The 27,513-nt window shown below is 36.7% G+C and overlaps 1 protein-coding gene across 1 annotated transcript in view; it reads left to right on the forward strand.

Annotated features, from left to right (window-relative positions):
- Positions 1-27,513, forward strand: part of INADL (InaD-like (Drosophila)) — a 475,627-nt gene that overhangs the window by 108,907 nt on the left and 339,207 nt on the right. The window contains 2 exon segments of the mRNA XM_011988948.1: positions 4,199-4,330; positions 26,398-26,607. Of these exon segments, the coding sequence (XP_011844338.1) occupies positions 4,199-4,330; positions 26,398-26,607 (342 nt within the window).

A 27,513-nucleotide genomic window follows, 5' to 3' on the forward strand; every position in this document is an offset into this window, starting at 1 on the left:
TGTTTATCCAAGAAGACTGTCAGCTCACAGTGGGCAAAGGCCATAACTTAAAATTATTTTCCATTCATAGTGTTTTTAGTCTATATTAGGCATATAAGAGGGGCTTGGTAAATTTTTGATTATTGGTTGACTCTTTTTTAAAAAAATGTTTAACTTTTGTAAAAACTGTTTCAAGGAGGGTACTCAAATGCCACACTTTTGTGACTTGCTATCCTTACCAAAATGAAATGTGGGTGGTGGGTTCCCTCTGAAGGCTGATAACAATGCCTTTAATCTAATCTTGCAAGGTGTGTAAATCACAAACCCCACTTGCTGACTCTCTGCCCCTGTCTGTCATGCTTTACCACAATGGTGAACAACAGCTTTGAATTATGCTAAATGTCAACCTTGCTGCCCATTAGTTGATTGCTTTCCATTCTGTAAATACAGAAGTTATGCAGAATTGATTGTATCAAAGTGATATATTTCAGGTTGCAGTATAATATCTTATGTACCTCGAATGCCTTGAAATTTCTATAAACACAGGTTTTGTAATTGTATGTGGTTTCTTAAAATCTTGGCTCTTTTTCCATCTATCTCTTTTTTCATTTCTCCTAATACCATCGTATATTCTTAAACCCTATCTGGTTAGGCAGCTCAGCCAAAATTCTAATACTCATTAATCAGTGAGAGTATTAAATACCCTAGTAAAACATCAATCATGTTGTATTAGCCAATGGAACTTTACTTTTTGTTGCAAGATATAAGTGTTTCCTTTTTAAGTGTATCACTTCCACACATCAGACTGAAATATGCAGAGGTTATTGATCCATAAAGTTTCCACTCATTTCAAGTTTTCAGCTTCATGTTGTTCCCATGTTTAGGTTCAGTCCACTGTGGATCACTAATTGACCACCTGTGTCCTGCAGTGACAGTTTAAGATCTGGACCAATCCTAATTTAAAAAATGTTTTTCTACCCCATAGTCTCTTGCCCAAAGCCTCCTAAATCTGATAAACAACTTCAGCAAAGTTTCAGGATACAATATCACTGTACAGAAATCAGTAACATTTCTTTACGCCAGTAACATCCAAGCTGAGAACCAAGTTAGGAACTCAGTCTCATTCACAATAACCACAAAAAGAACAAGATAACAGGAATACAGCTAACCAGGGAAGTGAAAGATATCTACAATGAGAATTATAAAACACTGCTGATAGAAATCAGAGATGATGCAAATAGAAAAACATACCATCCTCATGGATAGGAAGAATCAATAGTGTTAAAATGGCCATACTGCCCAAAGCAATTTGTAGATTCAATGCTATTTCTGTGACTTTTTTCACAGAATTAGAAAACAACTATTCTAAAATTTTTCTAAATTTTAAGGAAATTTTTAGAAAATTTTTTTGGAACCAAAAAAGAGCCCAAATAGCCAAAGCAGTCCTAAGCAAAAAGAACAAAGCCAGAGTATCACACTACCCAACTTCAAACTATACTACAAGCCTATAGTAACCAAAACAGCATGGTACTGGTACAAAAATAGACACATAGATCAATGGAACAGGTTAGAGAACCTAGAAATAAAGGTGCACATCTACAATCATCTGCTGTTTAACAAAGCTGACAATAACAAGCAATGGGGAATGGAATTCCTATTTGGAAAATGTTGCTGGGAAAACTGGTTACCCATATGCAGAAGATTGAAACTGGACCCCTTCCTTTCACCATATACAAAAATCAACTCAACATGGATTAAAGACTTAAATGTAAAACCTAAAACTATAAAAACCCTAGAAGAAAACCTAGGAACTACCATTGTGGATATTGGCCTTGGCAAAGATTTCATGATGAAGATTCCAAAAGCAATTGCAACAAAAACAAAAATTGACAAGTGGCACTTAATTAAACTAGAGCTTTTGCACAGCAAAAGAAACTATCAACAGAGTAAACGGGCAACCTACAGACTGAAAGAAAATATTTGTAAACTATGCATCTGACAAAGATCTAATATCCAGAATCTAGAAATAACTTAAAACAGCAAGAAAAAACAGACAGCCCCTTTAAAAAATGGGCAACGGACACGCACAGACACTTCTCAAAAGAAGACATATATGCGGCCAACCACTATATGAAAAAATGCTTAATATCACTGATCGTTAGAGAAATGCAAATCAAAACTACAGTGGGATACCATCTCATACTAGTCACAATGACCATTATTAAAAAGTTAAAAAATAACAGATGCTGGGGAGATTGTGGAGAAAAGGAAATACTTAGTACTGCTGGTGGGAATGTAAATTAGTTCAGTCACTGTGGAAAGCATTTTGGAGATTTCTCAAAGAACTTAAAACAGAACTACCATTCAACCCAGCAGTCCCATTACTTTGTATATGCCCAGAGGAATATAAGTTGTTTTACCATAAAGATGCATGTGTATGTTCATCACAGTACTTTTTCCAATAGCAAAGACATGGAACCAACCTCATGCCCATCAACAGTGGATTAGATGAAGAAAATGTGGTACATAGACACCACGGAATACTATCCAGTCAGAAAAAAGAATGAAATCACATTCTTTGCAGCAACCTGAATGGAGCCAGAGGCCATTACCCTAAGCAAATTAAAGCAGAAACAGAAAACCAAATACCACATGTTCTCACTAATAAGTGGGAGCTAAACATTGAGTACACATGGACACAAAGAAGAGAAGAATATACGCTGAGACCTACTTGAGGGTAGAGGGTAGGAGGGTGGGGATGAGAAAACTACCTGTCAGGCACTATGCTTATTATGTGGGTGACAAAATAATCTGTACATTAGACTCCTGTGACACACAATTTACCCATGTAACAAACCTGCATACATACCCCCTGAACCCAAAATGTTGGAAAGAATAAATACATACATAAATACATAAATAAAATAAAAATTTTAAACTAGCTATTTTCCTAATTATATAGGATTTTTCCCTTCCCTTTTTTGATTACATTAAATTGATGCTCTTAAACTGGTGTTTCAAAATTATGTTTGTAGAGATGATGCATTTTTATTTACTGAGGTTACCCAAAGTTTTAGGAAGTCTACTTTAAAAAATTATTTACTTGGTACCTTTATTGAGAAGGAGTTTCAAGAGAAACACACTGAAAGATAGGTAATTTTTAATGTATTGAACAAATATTTATTTTATACCTACTATGAGCCAGGCATTTTACGGTTGAGCTGATAACCATGGTAAACTCTGTGGTAGGCCTCATAGAGTTTCCATTCTAACTTAGGAGCCAGGTGTTTTGTTCATTGCTTGGGCTATAAAAGATAAGTTTTGAGCTTCAGATAGAAGTTTAGAGTATTTTGGGGAATGTCAATCAGATGAAAACAACAGTACAATGCTATAATTAGTATAAAAACAGAAGGTTTTTTTGAAGCAGCCTTTCTTCTGCATAGTAGATTCATTGACCCTCTCATTTAACTTCCTGGAATTCCACATAGCAATGACTCTTCTTCCTAAAAAGACAGGGTGTCTAGAATAGAGGGACTTTCAGGAGGAAAATCAAGAAAAGTAACAAAGGAACTGTATGCTGGGCAGTTGTGCTGACCTATTTCTTCCAAGATTAGGTTTTCATTATTTCAACTCAGTGATTTTTATTCATTTTAGACTTATGTGATGACCAAAGACTTGGATTTTTTTTTTCTCACCTTATTTTCTAGTAAAGTTTTTCTTGAAAACTTCCAGGAGCCAGCAGAAGTGGTTTCCCGGTCCTGCTCCAGCCTATCTCTGTGTTGACATCTCTTTCTTTGTCTCTGTCTGTAATTATGAATCCAGGTATCACTACTTACATATCTTATAAGCTTCTACTATGTATGATGTTTTCATTTACTTAAATTGCATATTTTTCCTTTTATGCTTCTAATGGGATGACAGAACTCATTGAAGTATAAGAGGTCAGTGTTAATACTTTGAATGAAATAAATTCTTTACATTAATAAAAAAAAACTGTATGAACAGTCTGAATTTTTAAGCGCTTGAATTTTTATGAAGATCTTATCCTGGAGTGTGTGTGCCCCAGAGCATGGCCCTTTTGCAAAGATTAGAAAGAAAAACTACGCATGCCAAAGAGAATTCCCAGTCTGAGAAGAAGCTGTGAGATTCTTGATATGTGCATTCTTTTCAGAATTGAAAGCATAGTGTTTTGAAGCATTTATCTTCTTTGGTATTTCAGATTGACCGCGATATGGATGTCAATGCTGAAGAAGATGATGATGGGGAATTAGCACTGTGGTCCCCTGAAGTCAAGATTGTTGAACTAGTAAAAGATTGTAAAGGTTTGGGATTCAGCATTTTGGATTACCAGGTATAAGAACCTATGTAGAGGTGTTTTCTTTGGAGTGATTGGTTTGTATTAATGTTATGTGAAGTAGTAATTGTTTAAGACCCCTATTGACTTAAGCAAAACTGAATCCCAAAGATGGGATATTGTACTACTTTCAATTGTTATCTTTAAAATTAGTAGCTCCCTTAGTGAATAAAATGATGGATTAATTATATAGGAACTGGACAATAAGGGAAGCAATAGTTATGTATCTGTGGGTGCTTTTAGAGACAGGATCTTGATGAACTTGTTTATATGGAGGACTTTTGTTCTTCAGCTTTATTCAGATATCTTTCACATACCATAAAATTCACCCATTTTAAGCATACAGTTCAGTCGTTTTTAGTATATTCTCAGAGTTGTGCAACCATCACCACACTCTAATTTTAGAACATCTTCAACACCCAAAAAAGGAATCCCATACACATTAGCATTTGTTCCCAATTCGTACTCTCCTCTCCCTCCCCTTCACACGAAGGTTTATAGTTTAGCTTACCTATTAATTTCAATGTGCTTAAATAAATAGAAATGTTCTTGGTCAAGTTATATATTGCATTTATATTAATATATAATATCTATGTATTTATATATTTATAGCTACTCCAGTTATAACTAGGGTAAAGTTACTGATACATTTGGGGGAGGGAGATGTAAAAGGTCACAACAAGACATCTATATGTTATACAATTCTACCAGTTACTGTCGTATATTCAGAATGCTGATTATTTGGGGGAATTAAAATTGTTGCCAAGAAATCTCTTAACTTTTAAGATGCATATTTTACTGCTTTGGTGCTGCCTAAACACATTGTGGTTTAGTAAAGCAAAATGTGCTCTATTAAAGCACATAAAATGCCAAGTGATATTAAAAAATCAATTATTTAATATAATAAGGCAATCAGGAATAGATTAAAAGAAAAATAGTTTGAGCATTATATGAGAAATATTAAATTCTTTTTTTTTTTTTTTTTTGAGACAGAGTCTTACTCTGTCGCCCAGGCTGGAGTGCAGTAGCACGATCTCGGCTCCCTGTAACCTCCATCTCCCTGGTTCAAGTGATTCTCCTGCCTTAGTCTCTTGAATAGCTGGGACTGCAGGCATCCACCACTACACCCGGCTAATTTTTGTATTTTTAGTAGAGATGGGATTTCACCATGTTGGCCAAGGCTGGTCTTGCACTCCTGACCTCAAGTGATCAGCCTTCCTCGGCCTCCCAAAGCGCTGAGATTACAGGCATGAGCCACTGTGCCCGGTCTAGATTCTATATTTTGGCAGTGTGATTTAAATTTACTGAAAAAGAAATCTATTTCATTTTTGCTGGCATAGTTCTGTGCCAGATAACCCTCTTCCTTTTTAGAATTTCTCTTTGGAATACTACTGAATGATAAGTTGTTGATTCCAAATATTTTGAGAAATATATTTATCAAGAGATCTGAACACAGTTAAGCGTTTGAAAGTCTATTAATATTATAGACTTTAATATTAGGGTATGTAAAACAAGTGGCGGGGACTCTTTTTTTTCCTCCCCATTGTAGCTAAGTTATCTAGAACTACTAGGTGGTTAATAAATATTTGCAGAATGATTTAATAAAGTTTAGGTGAGCCAAAATTAGGCCTGACCTTTTTTTTTTTTTTTTTTTTCTGTTTTGAGACAGAGTCTGACTCTGTCGCCAGACTGGAGTGCAGTGGCATGATCTCGGCTCACTGCAACCTGTGCCTCCCAGGTTCAAGAGATTCTCCTGTCTCAGCCTCCTGAGTAGCTGGGACTACAGGCACGTACCACCATGTCCTCCTAACTTTTCTATTTTTCTTAGAGATGGGGTTTCACCATTTTGGCCAGGCTAGTCTTGAATTCCTGACCTCAAGTGATTCCTCTGCCTCAGCCTCCTAACGTGCTGGGATTACAGGCGTGAGCTACTGTGCCCAACCTAGGTTAGCCAAAATTAACTGGAATTGAATGAACACATTTAATGGGAGTTTGTTAATAATTGATTTTGATAATTGGGATTTAATTTAGAAGACACCTTTCAGATGTGGTCTTAGATATTCAGGTATATTTCCATTTCTATTATTGTAGGAATCTCTATATGTTTGCATTCTTATATAATAAATATTTATATCATAATGGTTGCTCTGATGCTCTTAAATGACATTATATGTAGGTTTTATATTTTGAATATTGCACATACTAAGGCAGAGAAATGTTTCAGAACGCAAAAACAATTCAGTAAAGGATGAAAATAAAAACTAGATGGTCCTTAAGAATTTAATCCCTAGTTAACAGGAAAACCCCCTTCTGAGCTTTACACTTAAAAACATATATAGTTAGTTCTAAATGCAGAATTTTTTGTTCTTCATTGCGTTCCTACAGGTATGTTTAGTAACTTCTATTGCATTTTGAAATTTTATTTTTAATTTATAAAATTCTAGGATTTTCCTTTTCCTCTCATTTATCTCACAATCAGCAGCACACATACTGACATTTGCTTTTGTACAAATTATATAAAGTAATTTTCTGCCAACAAAGGATTAGATATTCTTTTTGTCTTTGTGCTTCTTGTAGAATATAACTACTTAATTTCCTAAATACCACTTTGATTCAAATTAAAGGGCTCATCTTATTTATTTCTACAGCTAAACCTTGGGGCAGGGGGAGGGGAACACTTTCAATCCTAACTTGGATGCTTTTCTTAAGTCAGTCTTAAGTTTACTTACAGATGTGTACAGCACATTTTTCACCATTTGTCAGTGGTACCTAGAACTGTTATCTACTATGACATTTAGATGACAGGTAAACACAATTCAAATTTGGTTTTGAGCAACTTAATTAATCAGTTATACCGTCCCTTGTTGTAATTAGGTAATAAATTCTAAAGTTCAAAAATATTTTTTGCAAGGCCAGTCAAAGGTTTAGCAAAAGCCATGAAAGGCCACATCCCTGGCTATTATTGCATTCGGCGTGTCCTGTATGAATTTATTAGGTAGCTGAGGAGGGCCAAGACAAATTCTTGTCCCGCCAGGCCTAGCATGTTCAGAACAAGAAGTACTGCAGAAACGTTTAACTACAGAGAGAAAGTATTGGTAGAGGGAGAGAACTTTTAGGTTGTAAAGGGCTTGCTTAGCATTATTGAAGAGATTGAAAATTTGCTTTGGAATATTTCATTTCAGTTAACCACTTTTCTCATGAACAGCCTTTTCTCTAGAATAAGAACTTTTTGAAGAGCCTAACAAAATAACATGCATCTATTTCATTGGTGTTTATGTACCTCCTCGTTTATAAAATGGAGATAGTAATGTCTAGCACAAAGGATTGTGTGGATTAAGTGAATTAGTGTGTAAGGAAATAGGAAATGTTATGTTATTATGGAAATGTATTAACAATTATTCAGTTTAGAAAATAAACACAAAAGTTTTTGATACTGTCCTCAAAGATGGCACCATACTATGTTTGTAGTCTATCAATTCTTTAACTCTCTAGTTAGATTAGAAAAATTAATAAGTAGATATCTTTGTTTAGTGAAGTCTAAATTTAATTTTAAAATTGCATTCTAAAATGCAGCCAATTCTTGATGAGCCATATGTGAATTACCCAATTGTGAATTATTGGCCAGAAGTTTGCTTTTTATATAAATTGAACTAAACTTTAGGAAAAGAGACCAGGTGCAGTGGCTGACACCTGTAATCCCAGCACTTTGGGAGGCCAAAGTGGGCAGATTGCTTGAGGTCAGGAGTTTGAGACCAGCCTGGCCAACATGGTGACACCCTGTCTGTACTAAAAAATATAAAAATTAGCCAGGCATGGTGGTGCACGCCTGTAATCCTAGCTACTCAGGAGGCTGAGGCAGTAGAATCCCTTGAGCCTGGAAGGCAGAGGTTATGGTGAGCTGAGATTGCACCTCTGCACTCCAGCCTGGGAGACAGCAAGACTGTCTTAAAAAAAAAAAAAAAAAAAGGGAAAGATGAGTGAGCAGATAAAGGAGCTTGAGTTAGTCTATAGAACAATAGGGTAGCTCTCCGGACAGGTCAGTGACTCAGAATATTGATGGAAGGTGTGTAACTGAGCAGAGAAAAGAGGTATGCCTTTATACCTGAAATGATCAGCTGAGTCTGATACACAGTTCTACAACTCAGTCATATGGCCAAAGTACAAAGTGCAAACATTCATTTCATGAAAGGCATTTTGAATTAGATTGGGTCAAAGGCAAAAGAGAAAGCAACAAGGAAGACAATAAATATGATTAGGTTGTAAGTCTTTTTCTTAGCTCTTAGGGTACTGTGGCAGTAACTTTGTTGGCTATTATTTGAACAGGGGTAGAACATCTGTTAGTCTCAAGTATACCTAGCCACTTCATATGGTGGCTAGTTAAAATCCCACTCTACGTGTGCCATATTAGAAGATTCACTGATCTCCATTGTCATGCCTTAGAGGTTTGTGTCATGGCAAACAATGGTATGTAATTTGTCAAGAGCATGAGTATTATGGCTTGACTGAGTACTCTGTTTCTAAACAACAAAACTTCAGAAATTAGGTTATAAGTTTTTATACTGTAATTTCTTGCCAGTTTGTAGGTGAGGTTTTTATATTATACTTTAGTTATCTCTGTCTTGTTTCCCTAGTATTTAAGTGTAATGTCTTCATTCCTTAGACTATTGTCTCTGTGGAATATTACTGATACTCACACTGGTTTTAATACCAATGTTAGGTAGCATTTATTGAGTGTTTACTGAGTGCCAGGTGATGTTCTAATTGCTTTACATATATTAGGCTATGTATTCCTTACATGAACCATATGAAAGAGATACTCTTATTGTTGTCATTTGAGAAGTGAAGAAATGGAGGCACAGAAAACTTAAGTGATTAGTGCAGTTCATACAGGTAGTATATGGTAGAACTGAAGCAGTTGGGCCCCAGGTCTTTTTTTTTTCTTTCTTTTTCTTCCGCCGCCTCCTCCTCCACCAGGTCTATGCCTTTAACCATCATACTAGACTGCTCTTTTCTTTGTGAATGCCATTTCCATGTGCATGTTATTATAGGGCATAGTAAATTTATTACAGAAGACCTTTCTGTTTTTTCAGCTTGTGAAAAATTTCATATCTTAAAAACTAAGCTACTAGATAGTGTTCTCATTTTTCATGCTTATATGAAAGTTTAGCAAGTATTAAAAATTAATATAGTGTGCTCATATGCATTGTGTAAGAGCTAGTTTTATTGCTTCAGAAGACAATCATTGCAAGTTTAAGAATCCTAAACTAGTGTAAGTAATTTGTTGTGGGTTAATGTTCAATAATGAAACAATTGTTAGGTGGTCCACGAGTCTGTAATTCTTAATTTCTACCAAAAAGCTTGAAAAAAAATTAGAACTGTATGGATTTTACCTTCAGTTGACCTTATAAATTAAACATGGCAAGTAGATATTTTCTGGTGTTTTGATTTATGTTGAACTTTGAATAACCCCTCATGATTATAATTCACTGGAAATGTTTGACATTAGCCAATTTTTGAACATTAGCCATGATATTGCCATCCTTGGTACTTTTTGAATTTCAGTGATTTAGAAGATAAAATTTATTAACCAATAATTCTCCTCCCTCCTACATCCTATTGCTCATTCCTCTCCCCTCTTGAATGACTCAATTTTTGCCAAAGCAGATATTTTTGAAACACTATTTTTATCTCTCTCAAAGTCTGAGAGAGATAAAAATAGAAATCATAATAACATAGCCATTGGGAGGTGATTCATATGTAAATACTGTTAGTAATGCTTTAAAAATTTGTTTGAAACCAAAGCCAAACAGCGACTCATTAAAGAGAATAGTGGAAATATTTCTCCCTATAAAAATTGACAGTTATTAATTTTTCTTAAAAGAGGAAATGGGTTATAAAACCAAAATATAAAATATTGCAGTGTTACTGAGTCTCGAATATAGTATGTCTTAATATTTGTGCAAAACATTTAGTGTGTAGTTTTGACTGCCCGTTAACTCTATTAGAATTCTCTTTTTAAAAAGATTTATAAAAGTTGTAGGAAGGGATTGTATACATTTTATGTATGTCTTTAATTGTCTTTTTCCTTATCCTATGCACAACAGAATGACTTTCTGAGCACATTGAAAATTTTTTAAAAATAAGTAATACGTACATATGGCATAAAAATTCAAAGGTGTATAAAGATATCCTGTGACAAGTAAATCTACCTCCGACCATAATCCCTTACTTCTTCCAGGTAAAAAACCTCTGTTTTTCTTGTCCATCCTTCCAGAAACATTTTATATATACATGGTTATATAAGTAATAGTACTTGTTAATTTTTTAAAAATTTTGACATATAAATGGATTATATGTCAAATGGATTATATACACACTTTAAAGGCTCTGTATTTTTTTTCTTAAAATTATACGCTCTTTCATTTAGGTATTTATAGAGCTACTTCTTTTTAATGACTAGATAGTATTTTTATTGTTGATGTACAATAATTTATTTCATCAGCCTTCTGTACCCAGTTGGTGGGTATTTTAAGTAGGGCTTTAGTGGATATTTTTGTGGTACTCTTTTGTTAAAAGGTAGGAATAAATCTTGTGATAGGTAGGTGATAAATTCCTAGAGGTGGAATTGCTCATCAGAAGAGCATACTATATCTTTTTAAATTTTGGTACATATTTACCAAATAGCTTGCATTTAACAGTTTGTGAGACTCACGTATATTTAGACCACTTAAAATGGATCCTTTCTTATGTAGAGTTATTTCTTTGTTCAGATAATTCTCATGGAAGATAGTATAAGCAGGTGTGTAATTCATGAATTTGCTAATGGTTTCCTATGATGTGGACAGATTAAGTGATAGCAATATATAACTATCAATTTTGTTTCAACTTTATATATGGCAATAATTAATTTATTGGCCTTTGTAGCTAAGTGGGCATAAAGTGTTTACATTCAGACTATGATATTAGTGCCCCAAACTCTATTTCTATTTCTTTCACCAAATTTTATTTATTTCTTTATTTATTTCTTCTTCCACAAATTTTAATCTTGTTTTACCTTTGTTTATTAGAGAATTTAGCTTTAAAGTGGTGGGGCTGGGGGGAGGGGATTAAGACTTTAATTTTTACCAAGAGTTTTGAGAATTTGAGTAAATGCTAATATCAGTATATAGTGTTCAATAGCCTGTTCACGCCTACTATCTTCATGTTCATCTTAGCTAATCAGTTTACAGAATGTAGGATTTAGCATTTGATAGATATCGACATAATTTTAACACATTAGTAGTATATAGAGTGGTAACGCTATAAAGTCAGGTATGAAACCATATTATTTCCAGAATCTAAAATATAAAGCATAGGCGTGTACTATAAGTTATTATACAGTTTCACTTTAATGCTCAAGGGATCTTATAACATGGCCACTGACTTCTGGGTTTTTTTTTCCTCTTGCCTTTTTTTTTTTTTTTTAAAGAGCTCTTTGGGTCCGCGTCACACATGTAAGATATTGGTACTAAGCAAAATGCAGTCGATCTGCTACTAATGGTAGTATCTGTAGTCTTGCAGATATATTGTATGCCTTACTTTTAAACAAACCACACAGCTGCATTTAAAGGTCACTTTTTGCTTGACAGAACTTAGGGGAACTGATAAAGGCTACTTTTTGCCCATCCCTGATTTCTATCCACGTTTATTTTTATTAGTATCAAAGTACTGTAAGTTCCATTGCCAACTGGGCTGAAGATTTCTTTTCACAGAGGATTTGCTTCCTTTCCCTCTATGGGAAAGTTCTGTATCCTTTAAATCATTTTAAGCTGCTTCATTTGAAAAATAATTCTTAGTAGTGTGCTCATGGAGTGGATTGATTGTGGCTACTGGGGAAATTCTCTCATGGCTTAAATATTACTTTTCAAGTCTGCGAAGTGGGTGAATGAAGGGAGCCCACTCCTGGTGTGTGCAGTTTGTAGTGTGCTCAGGATGACGACTGACTTCCAAAAACCTCAGTGCAGCAAGACTAAAGGCATCAGGAGACCAGAAGCCACTTAATAAGAGATCAAAGGGGCTGTGTGTATATCAGCTTGAAATCCAGATAGTACAGATCAAAAGCTTGCCTTAGTGAGGCAGCTGCAGGGGGATGAAGTTAGCAGGAGGCCTCAAAGATCTTAAGTCAGGCCTGATGTTGAACTTTGCAGGGATTTCATGGCTTTGGAATACGAATTTGGCAAAAAATCCCATTGTGTCTAGTAGGGGCAAAAGAGAATAACAGGCAAGCAGCAAATGCTTGTCAGCTTTCTCATAGGGTAGCTTTCCTTTTAACACGTGTTTATCCATGACAGTTTCTGCTTCATACTTGAAGGCATTGCTGAGGAGAAGAGGATCCTGAAGATGGTGAATCTGCTGTATTACCTTTAATGAGTGTTTCAGACATGGCCAAACTATAAATATCAGTGTTTTTGGTATGGCCACGGAGAGCTAAAATGTGGGCGTAAAGGTGCTCAGCTTTACTGCCATACCTGGTGATCACCTCTCTCCTGCAAAGTGCTCAAGATATTCCAGGAAGTGAGTGAGTATTAGCCTGGCTATGCATCTGTCTCAACAACTATTTTTAAAAAAATGAAAAAGAAAAAGAAAGGAATAGGAATCGTTCATCTAAAGAAGAAACTCGGTCCCCAGAGGTGTTTCATCACCAGTCTTCTACCTGTAGCAATGGGTGTGTTTTGGAGTTCCCACTTGAGTGTGATGCCAGTATTAAGAACCATGGTAGTAGATTAAGTCATAGACCTCCCTAGAGTGTGCCAGAGTGATTGAATCAGATTAACAACTAGGTATTGGGAATCTTGTTCAAGGCGTGATGATTTGTGCTGCTTCGTCCTGTTTATGAGTGTCATTTGGAGCAGGCAGTGATCCAGAAAAGCCAGGCTGTCCCAGTGAGTGCCAGGAAGTGGTGCTGCTTCATTCTAGTACCAAACGTCTAGTCTGTGAATGATGCTTGAAAGCAGATTGACTTGACTGGCTGATTCTTACACACCAATTCTAGGGCTCAAGTTTCCCTTTCAGCCCTTTCCTCTGTATTTTATTTTAATCTGATATTACGTTTATCAGTACAGCAGTGAACATACGGTGTGGTTAAGAGGACTAGCTTACGAGTCAGAAAGGGCCCAAATGTCCAGGTTTGCATTCTGGATATACTCCTGGGACTTTGGCAAGCTTGTTAGTCTTTCTTATTCTCTGTTTACTAAAATGATAATATCTAAAATAGAAGTAATATTTGCTTTATAAGGTTACAAGACTAAATAAAAAGATGAATATAGGCTGGGTGTGTTGGCTCATGCCTGTAGTCCCAACACTGGGAGGCTGAGGCAGGAAGATTACTTGAGGCCAGGAGTTCACTATCTCTACAAAACCAAAAAAAAAGTAGCCGGGCATGGTGACGTGCAACCGTAGTCCCAGCTACTTGGAAGGCTTGAGCCCAGGAGTTCAAGGCTGCAGTGAGCTGCGAACACACCACTGCACTTTAGCCTGGGTGACAGAGTAAGACCAGTTCTCAAAAAAAAAAAAAAAAAAAACATATAAATGCCTGTGCTTTTCTTAACACAAAATAATCAGTATTTACTGAAAAAGGATGATGATGAAGATTTTCAAAGATAGAATCTGGGTAGAGATTTGTTATGGTTGTTATTCATTCTCACCTTTAAAAGATATGAGTCAGTATGGAGACTATAAAAATGAAAAGATATGCTCCTATATATAATAAATGTTTGCTGAGCATCTCCTCTTCCAGGCATTGTTCTAGGCACTGGGGAGCTAGGAGTGAACAAATTAGATGAAGTCTGTCCTCATGGAGTTTAAATTCAATTTGGAGTAGACAGACAGTGGACAAACAAGCATATATTACAACATTAATAAAGAGAACAGACTTGGTCACAGCTCTGTACAACATGTTGTAATTTTAACAATGGTGAAAGTAAGACTAAAAGAGTCACTGAATGTTATTTCTTAGGATCCAGAGAGGCCTCAGGGGAAATTGAGGTCTGCTGTGTGGACAGTAAGGGATTCGACATTCCAGCCACAGTGAATAACCCGGAATTAATAAGTTAGTCCTGATTTCATGTCTTTATTTTCTTTTGCAACTGAATTGCTTAATATTTTCCTTAACTTTCAAATTTTATTTCTTTTAATGAAAAATCCTTTGAAAGCTTTGTGTTCTGATTTCTTCTTTGGAAAACATGGCCACATGGTTTACTAGCTAACAGTTATGTATTGCTTACAGTTCCCTCTTTTTTGAGGTTTCACTTTCCATGGCATCAATTACCCATGGTCAACTGCAGTCTGAAAATACTAAGCTATTTGTGAGAGAGACCATATTCACATACATTTTATTACAGTATATTATTATACTTGTTCTTTTTTATTATTGTTATTTTATTAATCTCTTACTGTGCCTAATTGATAAATTAATCCTTATCATAGGTGATATTGTTTGCCTCTGTGTGTCCACCCAAATTTCATCTCAAATTATAATCCCCATGTGTCAGAGGAGGGACCTGGTGGGAGGTAATGGATCATTGGGGGAGGTTTCCCCCATGCTGTTCTTGTGATAATGAGTGAGTTCTCACAATATCTGATGGTTTAGAAGTGTGTGGCAGCTCCCCCCTCATTCTCTCTCTCTCCTGCTGCCATGTAAGATGTGCCTTGCTTCCCCTCTGCCTTACACCATGATGGTAAGTTTCCTGAGGCACCCTGCACAGCCATGCGGAACTGTGAGTCAATTAAACCTCTTTTCTCTTATAATTTACCCAGTCTCAGGTAGTTCTTTATAGCATTGTGAAAATTGACTAATACAATAGGTATGTATGTAAGGGAACAATCATAGTATATATAGGGCTTGGTACTATCTGTGGTTTCAGGCATCCACTGGGGGTCTTCAAACGTATTCCTTATGGATAAGGGGGGACTACTGTACTCTGTGTCAGGGATTGTTTAAAACACTTTAGGTATATTGACTGATTGAATCTTCTCTACAACCTCCAAGCTATAGGTCCTTTAGTCATCCTTGTTTTATGGATAAGGAAAACTGATGCTGAGGTTAAGGAGTTCGCTCATGACTACCCAGTTAGTAAATGGAGCTGAGCTCCTGAGTCTGTGGTTTTGTCAGGTATAATCTGTAGACCAAAAACAATACTAATTCTTCATAATTATGGCTCAACGGAAAGGCAATAGAAATTTCTAATTATGTTGTCTATCTGGAGAGACATACTTCACATAATTTTAAAAACTTTTCTTCAGATTATTCTTGAAGCCTTGTGATCCCTTGCCTTTACTCCTCTCACCTGGCCAAAGCTCTTCACTGACATAATTTTTATTTATTTATGTATTTATTGCCACCTGAGAGTATAAACTGTGTGCTTTACCTTGGATTTCCTAGCAGGACTCCTTGCCTTTTTCCTGTACAGTTTCAAAGTTAGCAAAGTTTTAATTCTAATTCTACATACTGTGTGCTGTGTATCAGCATTGGTTGACCTTTCAAGGATTAAAAAGAAAAGATCAAAACCCTGCAGAATCTTTTCTAAAGAATGAAGGGCATCCTGTCACTCTGACATGGCTGTGTTGTCAGGCAATCTTCCAGTCTAGAGATGGCTCCCATCTTACAGTGTCTGCTCAGGGAGAATGAAGACTGAGGATGCCATGCTGTTCTGAGCCTCTCTTTGTGCACTCAAGAGGTTATAGATCTGAATATCTGGAGGGCATAGATTCAACCCTGTGTTTTCATTTTTTAATATTTGAATGTAACATCACGAGGTGAGGGGTTTAGCAGCTGATAGCACTGTTGGTTTAAGTCACATATGCTCAGTTGAATTTAGAAGGCAGTAAATGGGATGGAAACTTAACTCCTCAAACCCGTATGTCCTTTTAACTTCTTTTCCACCATAATTCTCAGAGTAATAGTAATAATAGTAATGTTATTATAATAATAATATTACCATGAGAATTATGATGGAAAAGAAATTATTACTATGAAGTGATTACTATGGACTTACTAAGCACTTTACATGCCTTGTTGAACACTTTTAATAACTGTGAAATCTGTACTATTGTTATTTCCATTTACAAATGAAAAACTTAAATCTTCACGGTTAAACAACTTGATCACTATCATTCAGCTAGTATTTGTGTTTAGGTTAAGTTGAGAGTGATTTGTTTGGAAAGTTAAATTCCAAAATCAGTATTTGCAAAGCTTTTAAGTTTTTATATGTCTACACTTTCCCTGCGTCATAATGACTTTCAACTAATACAATTTTTTTCTGGAAGATAATGGAGTATTTCTTATTTATAAATTCATATTCTACATTTATAAAAATGGTAAAGTGCACTTAACATAAAATTTACCATCTTAACTGTTTTTAAATGAATAGTTCAGTAGTGTTAAGTATATTCACATTCCAACTAATATAATTTTTGTTATTTTTTGAGAGGGAGTCTCACTCTGTTGCCCAGGCTGGAGTACAGTGGTGCTATCTTGGTTCACTGCAACCTCAACCTCCTGGGTTAAAGCAATTCTCCTGCCTTAGCCTCGTGAATAGCTGGGATTACAGGTGTGCACCCCCATGCCTGGCTAATGTTTTTGTATTTTTAGTAGAGATGGGGTTTCGCCATGTTCGCCAGGCTGGTCTCAAACTCTGGGTCTCAAGTGATCTGCCCGCCTTGGCCTCCCAAAGCCCTGGGATTATAGGCATGAGCCACTGCACCCGGCCACAACTAATGTAATTTTAATTATACTTGAGTACTACTGTGTGCCTGGTAGAACCTCAGGCATTTCAGCAAGATGATGGGGCTTTTAGATAAAGGATAGTTGTATGGTTTGTTTTGTTTTCCTTACAACTAGCAAAAGTCCTGGACCAGGACTGACTGGTAACCACATAAACAATTACAGCATGACATAAAATTTTCAAGAGATGAAACATCCAAGGAATGTATCTAATATACAAACAAGTTATTCAGCAGGAGACCAGAAGGGTTATGAGAAAGGAATAGTCTTCAAGAAGTGATTTCCATGGGACTGCTGGTTAAACCATTTAAAATATTGTGCTTAAAATAGGTTTTTAAAGTACTAAACTTTATAGGATAAAAGTATGTGCAAGCTTATGTACTTTTTATTCCTTTTGCGAATATAGTTTGATCTTTTAGCAAGTTCCTTTGTCCACTTCTCTTCCATTTTACTTTTTATTGCTTTCTGTGCTGTGCTTACTGTGCAGCTCTGGGACTGTTTAGTTCTATGTCTGATGTGTGGAAAAATCTATTCTTACTGCCTAATAGTATTTAGGAAGTAATAAGACACAAGGAGCCAGGAACCGTATCAGTTTAATCTATCTTGAGTGGACTGAATGTACTTTGTGGGCACTTACTTTGAACGTGATGGTGTTGTGGTAATTGGTATGATTAGTGTAATACTTTGCTATATTATAAAATAGTTAAACATGGAGTTGGATTTAGATAAGATAGCTTGCTCATTATTCATTAGAATCAATTAGTTGTTGCTTTGCATTCACTATAAATACATTTATTTCTCTTTCCCAAAAGTAAATGCTTAGCTTATTGGTCAAATCAGAAGACAGTCTTTTGAAATTGTTAATTATACCCTGTTGTTTTAAACCAGAACTGTTCTTGTGATTTTAATTCAGCTAATGGTTCCTGACATGACTTTCGTTGCTCTGAAAATGGCAAAAGAAAAAGAAAAGGTGTTTTAAGATATATCTTATCAAAAAAGGACACATGCTGTCGTATGTATTTTGTTGTTCTTTTTTTTTTATAGTAAATGCCCTTTTTGAGTTTTGTAACGAAAATGTACATCGATTTCATTGCTGATGCAGTGTTTTGAATTAACTTCTATCTTTCCTTACTTTTTATAGTGTTTTTGTGAATGTTTGGGTAGAAACTAGGAACAAATTTGAGTCACGATACTCTGTCAAATTAAGTTATAGGATTTTAGAGTTGAGAGAAGGGATCATAACTCATGTATCCAACTTTTTCATTTTATGTTTGTGAGGAAACTGACTCAGAGAAATGAAGACACTCGTGAAACTGTACACATCCAGGTGTGGACCAAGCTGGGTCTCAAAACTCGCCTCTTTTAATCCACGCTCATCCTAACACTAATGGGCTGAATATCTGTCTTCATTGTCTTTCTCTCTTATATATCTTTTCTCCTTTTTAAAAATCTTGGAATTCTTGTTTTCTGACATTCCTCACAATGGAAATTTTAATTCATGCTAGCTGTGCCACTGAGCTTCTGCAGATCACTGTTTTCCTTTTTCCTTAAGGTGTATAAATCTGTATGTGTGTGTGCATATGTATAAAAGAACCTTTCTTTTGCCTCTTTGTACCCAGTTCCTCCTTTTGCCTACCTCTGGAATGAAATAGTTGCGTCCCTTTTATTTAATTTTTAATGTTTTTTAGAGACAAAGTCTCACTGTATTGCCCAGGGTGGTCTCAACCTCCTAGACTCAAGGAAACCTCCCGCCTCGGCCTCCCAAAGTGCTGGGATTACAGGCTGGGATTACACTGTGCCCAGCCAACTGTCTCCCTTTTAAACTTAATGGTTTCTTTCTGCATTGTCTATTTTAGCAACTTCCTTGAGATGTTGCTTTGAAAATTTATTTAGCTGTTAATTAATTTAGATTTTAACTTAATACTCCTTAGTTCAAATAATAATGGCCACATTTAAGAGTATACTTTTCAAGAAGCCAATAGTTGGCTACCTGCTGTTTTCATAGTTTCCTCAGTTGATCATTACTGAGTTGGAATAATTCTCTTATCCAGTATTACAGAGCTAACTATTCATGTTGTCCAGAAATTTGTGTGTAGTTCCTTTAAAATTATCTTTGAAACATACTTTCTCTTACTGAAATAAAAATACATATCCGTGGAATGAAGCTGAAAGCCTAGTTCTGTAATGATATGTGCTATAGCATGGAATTCATTGGTTAGTGGATTGTTTCTTTTCACTAGTAGAGTACTTTCTATTTCACAGTTGATTGAAGTTGTTTTGCTAGTCCTTCCTTGGAATCATTTCATCCTTGTGAAGGACCTCTGTAATACAGCTGTAGAGCAGGTATTTTGGTGTGGTGAACTATACAACACAGCCTAGAACTTTAATAACATACTATTAAGACTATATACATTAGGCCGGCATGGTGTCTCATGCCTGTAATTCCAGTACTTCGCGAGGCTAAGGTGGGAGGATTCCTTGAGCCCAGAAGTTTGAGATCTGCTGAGCAATATAGGGAGACCACATCTTTACAAAAAATAAAAACGATTTAGCTGAATGTGGTGTGCACTTGTGGTCCCAGCTACTCAGGAGGCTGAGGTGGGAGGATCACTTAAGCCCAGGAGGTTGAGACTGCACTGAGCTGTGATTGTGCCAGTGCACTCAAGCCTGGGTGACAGAGTGAAACCCTGTCTCAAAAAAGAAAAAAAAGACTCTATGAATTAACCATATTTCCTCTCATGTGTTTAGTCGACCAACTTTATATTTAATACACTCATTTGACACTAAGAGTCAAAATTATCAAAGGAAATAAACTATGATCCATCTCTTTGCCATCCTGCTGTGTGGTTTTTAAATTCCTATCCTGTTATTTAATGTCTTTAAAAGTTTGAGCGTTACATACAGAATAGATTTTTTTAAAAACAAACAAACCCAAAAGATATTCTTCATTTTGAATGTAGTTAAGTCTTTGTTACACCTTGTGTTTCTTTATTGGGGTAATACTGCAAAGCATATCAATGTTAAATATTAGAACAATTCTTGGTATATATCTCCTGTTCTTATTTCCTAAATGCCTCTTACTGATGCATTTGCCAGTTTATTACCTATGACACTTTTCTTGTTAATTCCTTCTGTCTCCTCTTTATGTCACGTTCTCTGCTTCATGTCTTTTCACTGAGTTTGCCATGGTAGCTTGGATTTGTAATCTAGGTTTTGGAGCAGTTTCACAGCTAGAACTCTCCACATCTTCGAGTTGATGTCTCTGTCTGACAGAGCCCATTTCCGCTGAACCACCTCTCCGCTCCAGGTGATGCTCCTGCACTCTGCCTTAGCTTATGTGAAATCTGGTCTCTTTGATCTTTGGGAATGTACACAAATATTCATATAATACATTTTATGGACACGTCAGAAACTTTGAATCCCATCCATTTGGGCATAATGATTATCACATGTTTGAATTTGTTCATGTAAAAGTCTTCTTATGCCCACCAAATCAATGGATTCTTGAGAAAGTAACTGTGCATTGAAATTTGGCAAACAAATGCACGTTTTACCTGTACATGCAGGCATGCTGCACATTCTGTACCCTCTAACTTTTCATCTGCTAGGTACTGAAACATGAACCTCTAGTGGCCAAGTGCGATATTTAAGGGATTCAGTTTCATACACTTTGGTAAGATGATAAAAATATCTTCTAACATATTTGTCTTCTTTCAACACTTCATTCATTTAGCAAATACTTAAGTTAGAGAAGCAGCATCGCTTAGTGTGGCTAAAAGCACAAACTCTGGGATTTGACTGGCTGGCTTCATTTCTGGCTCTGCCATTTACCAGCCCTGTGCTTTGGTTAAGCTATTTAATTTTTCTTAATTTCCTCACCAGGAAAGTGAGGATAATGATAGTACGTACCTACCTCATGATGATGTGAGGATTAAATGGATTCAAGTAAGTAAGATTCTGAGAACAGTGCCTGGTATGGCAAGAGCTTAGTGTGTGTTACCAGCTGTTGTTGTTATTCCTATATGATGCGATGTGGCTTTTGCTTTTGGTGTACTTGTCGCCCCGTGGGAAGAGAGAAACTAAATAAACAGTCATTCAACATTTTAACTACTCTTCAGTGCCTTCTCCGTGACGAGCATTGTAGTAGGCCCTGAAAAATCCAGCAAAAAAATAAGCAAACACATTATTGGTCTCATAAAGCTTACTTTTAGTAGGAAGTAATTTAAAGGAAGTCATTTACAATAATTTCAGTAAAATGTAAAAAGTATTTTAATGAAGAAAATGTATCTACAAGCTGTAGATACATCTAACAGGAAGACCAAACTAGTTCTAGAAGGTCAAACAGTAAAGGAAATATATTATGATAAATGCTGTAATTGAAGTTCTTTTTAGGTTTAGGGATATCACCGAGTAAGAAGTGCTTGGGTCTTCAAGGAGTAAGGGAATGCTTCTCATTGGAGGAGACACTTGAGTTAACTCTGGTGGCAAAGTCTAGACAAGTGGCAGTGGGTCACGGAGAGCATTCCTGGCTGAGGGAATGACTTGCATTATGCCATGCAGCATGACGAGGCCTTTCACAATACCTGAGTTTCCATTTCACAATACCTGGGATAAAGTGTTGGGCAAATGGGAGTAGGCAGTGGTATGTGTGGGGAGAGTGAGAGACGAGACAGAACTGCAGTTCTGAAGGATTTTCCTTCCATGAAGAATAAAGGAGTTAGGACTTTATCCTGAAGGCAATAGGTGTCCCTGAAGTATTTTAAGCAGAGGAGGAATTATAATCACCTTTTTATTTTTAAAGATGGTTCTATTATCTCTGTAGAAAATTGACTCATGGGGGCAAGATTAGAGACAGGTAGACCTATCAGGAAACTGTAGCAGCTGCTCAGAAATAACGAGATGTTGAACCAAGGCTGTGGCAGTGGAAACGGAAAGGAAGAATCAGAAAAGATAAAAGGCTGAGATAAAAAAACTGACATGCCTTAGTGAGCAACTCAGTGGAGGGGTGAGGGGGAGAATGGAACTCTTGGGTATATGCTGATGCCACTCAGAGGATATAGGGAGGCCGAGGCAGGAGGATCAGTTGAGGCCAGGAGTTCGAGACCAGCCTCACCAATATGGCAAAACCCCGTCGCTACTAAAAATACAAAAATTAGCTGGGAGTGACGGCGCACACCTGTAATGTCAGCTATCGGGTGGCTGAGGCACGAGAATCCAGCCTGGGTGACCGAGAGGGATTCTGTCTCAAAAAAAAAAAAAAAAAAAAAAAGTTGTATGTCTTAATCACAGGGACTATCTTCACAGCTTCTGGATCAGCTATTTTCTATAGTTTAATTTTGAGGGGTAACCTGATCCTGGCAGTAAAGATAAACTAATGGTAGATACTCACTGAAAAAAAAAAAAAAAAAAAAAGGAGGTGTAGAGTACAACTTTCAGAAGTAAATGGGTTGAACCAAACATATGGGACACTGTTACAGTGTGTGTAATAATATAAACCTTTTGAATAAAGAGGAAGAAAATTCCTTCAGAAGAGAATGGCTCGCATAGTACATGTTTCTCATGTTCTATGATTGGTCTCTAGTGCCCTCTATTGGCTATTTAGTCTAAAGCAGCATCTTGATTCTTAAATACAATGTTCCTTGCAGTGTTATTTACCAAAAGAAGAAATATTAGAGATTTTGAAATTATGATGAAAGGTGATAAAAACTGATGGGGACTTTGTTTTTAGTAGGAAGACAGTTAAAATAATTTCAGCAAGGTGCTACTGGGGGTGTGCACACTGGCAGCATATATACTAAAATTGTAGTGATACAGAGATCATCAGCGTGACCCTCGTGCAAGAATAACATGCACCTTTGTGAAGCGCTTCATATATATATATCTATGTAAATATGCCTGGGGGTCTCGGGGTTGGGTAAGGGTTTTGAGAAGTATCTTTATAACATTTTGTTTGCTATAACATGCACATAATGTCGTACACTGTATTTTCAGAAAATCGACCTTTCTGATGAGAAGCAGCCTGAGTCAGGCTGGTTTTTGAGCATTTTTATGCAGCAAAGCCTCAAGAATAGCAGCCACCCCAGTAGGCAGTAGCAGCTGCTGTTTTTCCATAGGATGGCTGCTACATGTGATGTAAAGGAAATGAAAGGAAATGACTGTTACTCATTAAAGCGATTTCATTCAGCTACGTGGGAAATCAGAGGCAGAAAAGTCATCATAGAAAATGAAGCAGCGATTATACATAATGGGGCATCTTCAGAGGTGGCTAGTTTGTCCCCTCCCTGCCCCTCAAATAACAAAGAAGCTGCCTTTGGGTTCTGTCATCCAGGAAAAGGGGTGGTAGATTGGATTTATTGTTTAGCATAACTAGTGGTCTAAACCTGCATACATTTTAGTAAGCAAGCACACCTGTCACTAGTTTGAGGTCTAAAGAAGGCCTCACTTTGTGTAAATTAGTACTTACAATGACTTTTCTGGCAATAAGGGAAATATGTTCACCTTTCAAGGGTAGAAGTCTATTTCCATTTCCTTCTGGGGAATCTTCCTTTAAAATGTTCCTAAATTATCAATTCAATGGGTTGCATTTTGAAAACCTCCTCACCTATTTGGGTTAAAAATAGTATTTTAAAATTTTGGTGTTATATGAAACTGCAGAGATTGTTCACAAACAACTTAGTACAACCATTTATTTGCTTTTGGTATATTTTGCTCTTGCAGTTTTCTCTGAGAAAGTGTAGAAATTAATAATATGAAGTAATGTTAACTGCTGTGCATTTCATGAGAGGAATAAGCCATTATGTAGTCTCCCTTTTCCCCCCAATAAAAAAGCCTTTCATCAAAAACTGACATCCTAAATGAAGGAAATAATTGTACAGCTTATTTATTAGTGTGTCAAACTTAAAATGTAATGGTTTCATATTTCAGGATGAAAAGTGTGTTGTGATTCATGGTTGCCAGTGACAAAATAGACAGCTCTTTTATATTACCGCGTCGATTGCCTGCTGATATGCCACTGTACTTTTTGGTTCTCTTCTGTTCTCTTCCTATGCAATAGCTCCCTCTACTTGAAAATACTGGTGTAATTATAGTTTAACAGTATTTTATTAGTGAGCTCCCTGGACTCTTTTTTACTTTTAATCCTCTTCATAAATATGTGGTGTTATACATCAGAGCATGTAAGAAAATTTTGAAGAGTCTCTTGGCTCGGGGGTAGAAAGGCAAGGTTAGTTGCAAAAACCAAGATAAGTTACATTTGAAGACATTCTTCAAGGAATTAGCTGTGTAGCCTTTGTTGATTTAAATATGGCATATTTGGTTAAAATTCCATGCAGTACTTTGAAAATGAACCCTGATGTCTGAAACACAAAGGCATAGAAAACTGGATCAGAAAACTTCAAAAGAATCATCAGCCACTTCAAACAGACATAGCCGGGAACTTGGCAAATTCTTAGTTTGCTAATTCCAAAGTTTTATAATTCCCACACAAAACCTAGCAGTTTTTCTCTACTTTCTCTGGAAGGGTTTAAGAGAGGCTAGAGTAGTAGAATCTCAGGTTACAATATCTTGCCTTGTGGAACAGCATGTGCATAATGAAATAATGGGAGAAGCATAGAGAAACCAATGTGAATGCTGCTGTGTTTGGGATGTCCTTATTTTTTCTCCCCCTTGCTAGGTTAAAAGTTCTGTAATAGTGCTGTACACCTCCACCGTTAAGACAAATTAAGAGACTCTGCTCAATCATAAGATGGCCATATGAATATTTCTTTTTTCTCAATTTACTACTCTTTGTTTCCCGTTTCTTCTGACCATTACTATGCAGAGCAAGCTGCAGAGTGAGGTGGTCAAGAGTAAGGACTTAAGAGCTAGGCTGCCTGGTTGGATCCTGGCTCTGCCACATATACGCTGGGCGATATTGGCTAGTTCCCTTAACTTTCTGAGCCTCGGTTTCCTCATCTGTAAAACACAGACAATAAATCTGCCTACATCCTGGAGATGTAAGGATTAGATAAATTAGTGATTGTCAAGCCCAACCTACAGTAAGTGCTATATATCAGTTTGTTAAATTAAAAAACAATAGTGGAGATATAAATTGTTTTTTTTTAACCAGGTGTATTGAATGTCAATGTTGTCCTCAGTGTTTAATATCAAGAAATATGGGGTCCTCCCAATGGGCGAAAGATCTGTACATTGCTTTTGTTCATAAATTCATATTTAACTATGTATTGGAATAGTTGTGACCTAAGGGTTCTATATCATAATTTTAGGTCACATTATTTATAAATATACTTTTTAAAATACAGTAGAATCTTCCATGGTTTCCATGTCTTTTCTGGATTTGCGTGACTTTATAGGATTCTTTACTACTGTGAAGGTATAAGAACGGAGTATCATTTCCCGTTTTATATTTGTGATTATGTTCATGCTTTTCTTGGAGCTTACTTATGACTCTGGAGGAGTAACAGACAGGCTTATCTTGGGTCCATCATATGACTGTGCTTGAGAATGTCAGAGAATCTTGCCCAACTGTTCCCAGACCTCTTATGGTCCAACCAAATATCAGTCACCAAAAATTTTAACAGGAAGTCTATATATTTTGGGCACTCAGACATGCCACTGAAATTGTTAAGATTATATTTTCACCTTGATATAACCTGATATTTGCGTGATGTTTTATTTATTCATTTTTTGGGACAGGGTCTTGCTGTGTCACCACAGCTCTGCAGTGAGTTCTGAACCACAGCTAACTGCAGCCTTGACCTCCTGGGCTGAAGCAATCCTTCCACCTCACCAACCCCTGCTCCACCCCCCAGGTAGCTTGGACTACAAACACACACCACCACACCTGGCTAATTTTTGTATATTTTGCAGAGATGGGATTTTGTCATGTTGTCCAGGCTGGTCTTGAACTCCTGGGCTCAAGTGATCCTCCTGCCTCCCAAAGTGCTGGGATTACAGGCATGAGCCACTGCACCTGGCCTTTTAATTTTTTTAATTAAAAAAACTTTTTCTAGCAAGAAGGTCTTGCTATATTGCCTAGGCTAATCTCAAACTCCTGCGCTCAAACAAGCCTCCCACCTCAGCCTCTCAGCCTCCCAAGAAGCTGGGATGGTACAGAGGTGTACAACCATACCTGACTTAGAGTGAGATTTTAGTTTATTTTTACCTGTTTAGAAGATTATCACCAGAGTGCCAGACACATGAAGTAGGTGGTCAAATAAGATTCATCAGTCAACTCAAGCTGTCCTAAGGCTGCATATTTATTTTCAGTGCATGGACTCATCTTTCTTTTTTGCTCGATTCATAGGACCCTTTAGATTCTACAAGATCAGTGATTGTGATCCGCTCCCTGGTAGCAGATGGTGTAGCAGAAAGAAGTGGGGGACTATTACCTGGGGACCGCCTGGTCTCAGTCAATGAATACTGTTTGGACAACACCTCACTTGCCGAAGCTGTGGAAATACTGAAAGCTGTGCCACCAGGCATAGTACGCCTTGGCATCTATAAGCCATTGGTGGTGAGTGTTGTATTTTGTTAATATAGGAAGTAATAATAGTGCAACAGTTAAAAACACGGATTTTGGAGACACATATACCTGGCCAAGAATTTCTGTTTTACGTTTACTATGTGTGTGACCTTGAGCAGGTTTCTTAATGTCCTTGACTTACAATATCAGAAAAAATAATGTCTACCTCATAAGGTTTTGGGATTTAAAGGTTATATTCATTAAGTACATAGCATATTATTACATAAATACTAGCTGCTAATGTTGCTAGTTCTACTACTACCACTCTTACTGCTATTTTCATCTTCATGCTTTTAGCACAGACTTCTAAGCTCTCAGCACATTTCTTATATGTAAATTATTATTATTATTATTATTATTATTATTATTTTAGAGACAGAGTCTCTCTCTGTCATCCAGGCTGGAGTGCAGTGGCACGATCTCTACTCACTGCAACCTCTGCTTCCTGTGTTCAAGCAATTCTCATGCCTCAGCCTGTCAAGTAGCTGGGATTAATGGCATGTGCCACTGTGCCTGGCTACTAATTTTTTGTATTTTTAGTAGAGATAGGATTTCACCATGTTGGCCAGGCTGGTCTTGAACTCTGGAGCTCAGGCAATCTGCCTGCCTTGGCCTCCCAAAGTGCTTTTTTAGGGACATGAGGCACTGCACCTGGCTATTCTTATATGTAAATTAAAGTAAGTGTCCTTTTTAACTTTCGTTTGGGACTGATGTCAAGATGGTATGATAAGTTGAAATCCTTGTGACTCTAGCATTTTAACCATATAACCGTGAGAGTTTAATCTGCTTTTCTCTCCATCAAAGCACCTTGTAACTCCTAGCATCAAGAACCCCTATACTGTCAAACCATCTTGAAGTCATCTTGTTGCTTTATCTTACGGTCAGGGGTTACTGCTT

This window comes from Mandrillus leucophaeus, unplaced genomic scaffold (assembly GCF_000951045.1).
Source record: "Mandrillus leucophaeus isolate KB7577 unplaced genomic scaffold, Mleu.le_1.0 Scaffold341, whole genome shotgun sequence".
Taxonomy (NCBI): Eukaryota; Metazoa; Chordata; class Mammalia; order Primates; family Cercopithecidae; genus Mandrillus; species Mandrillus leucophaeus.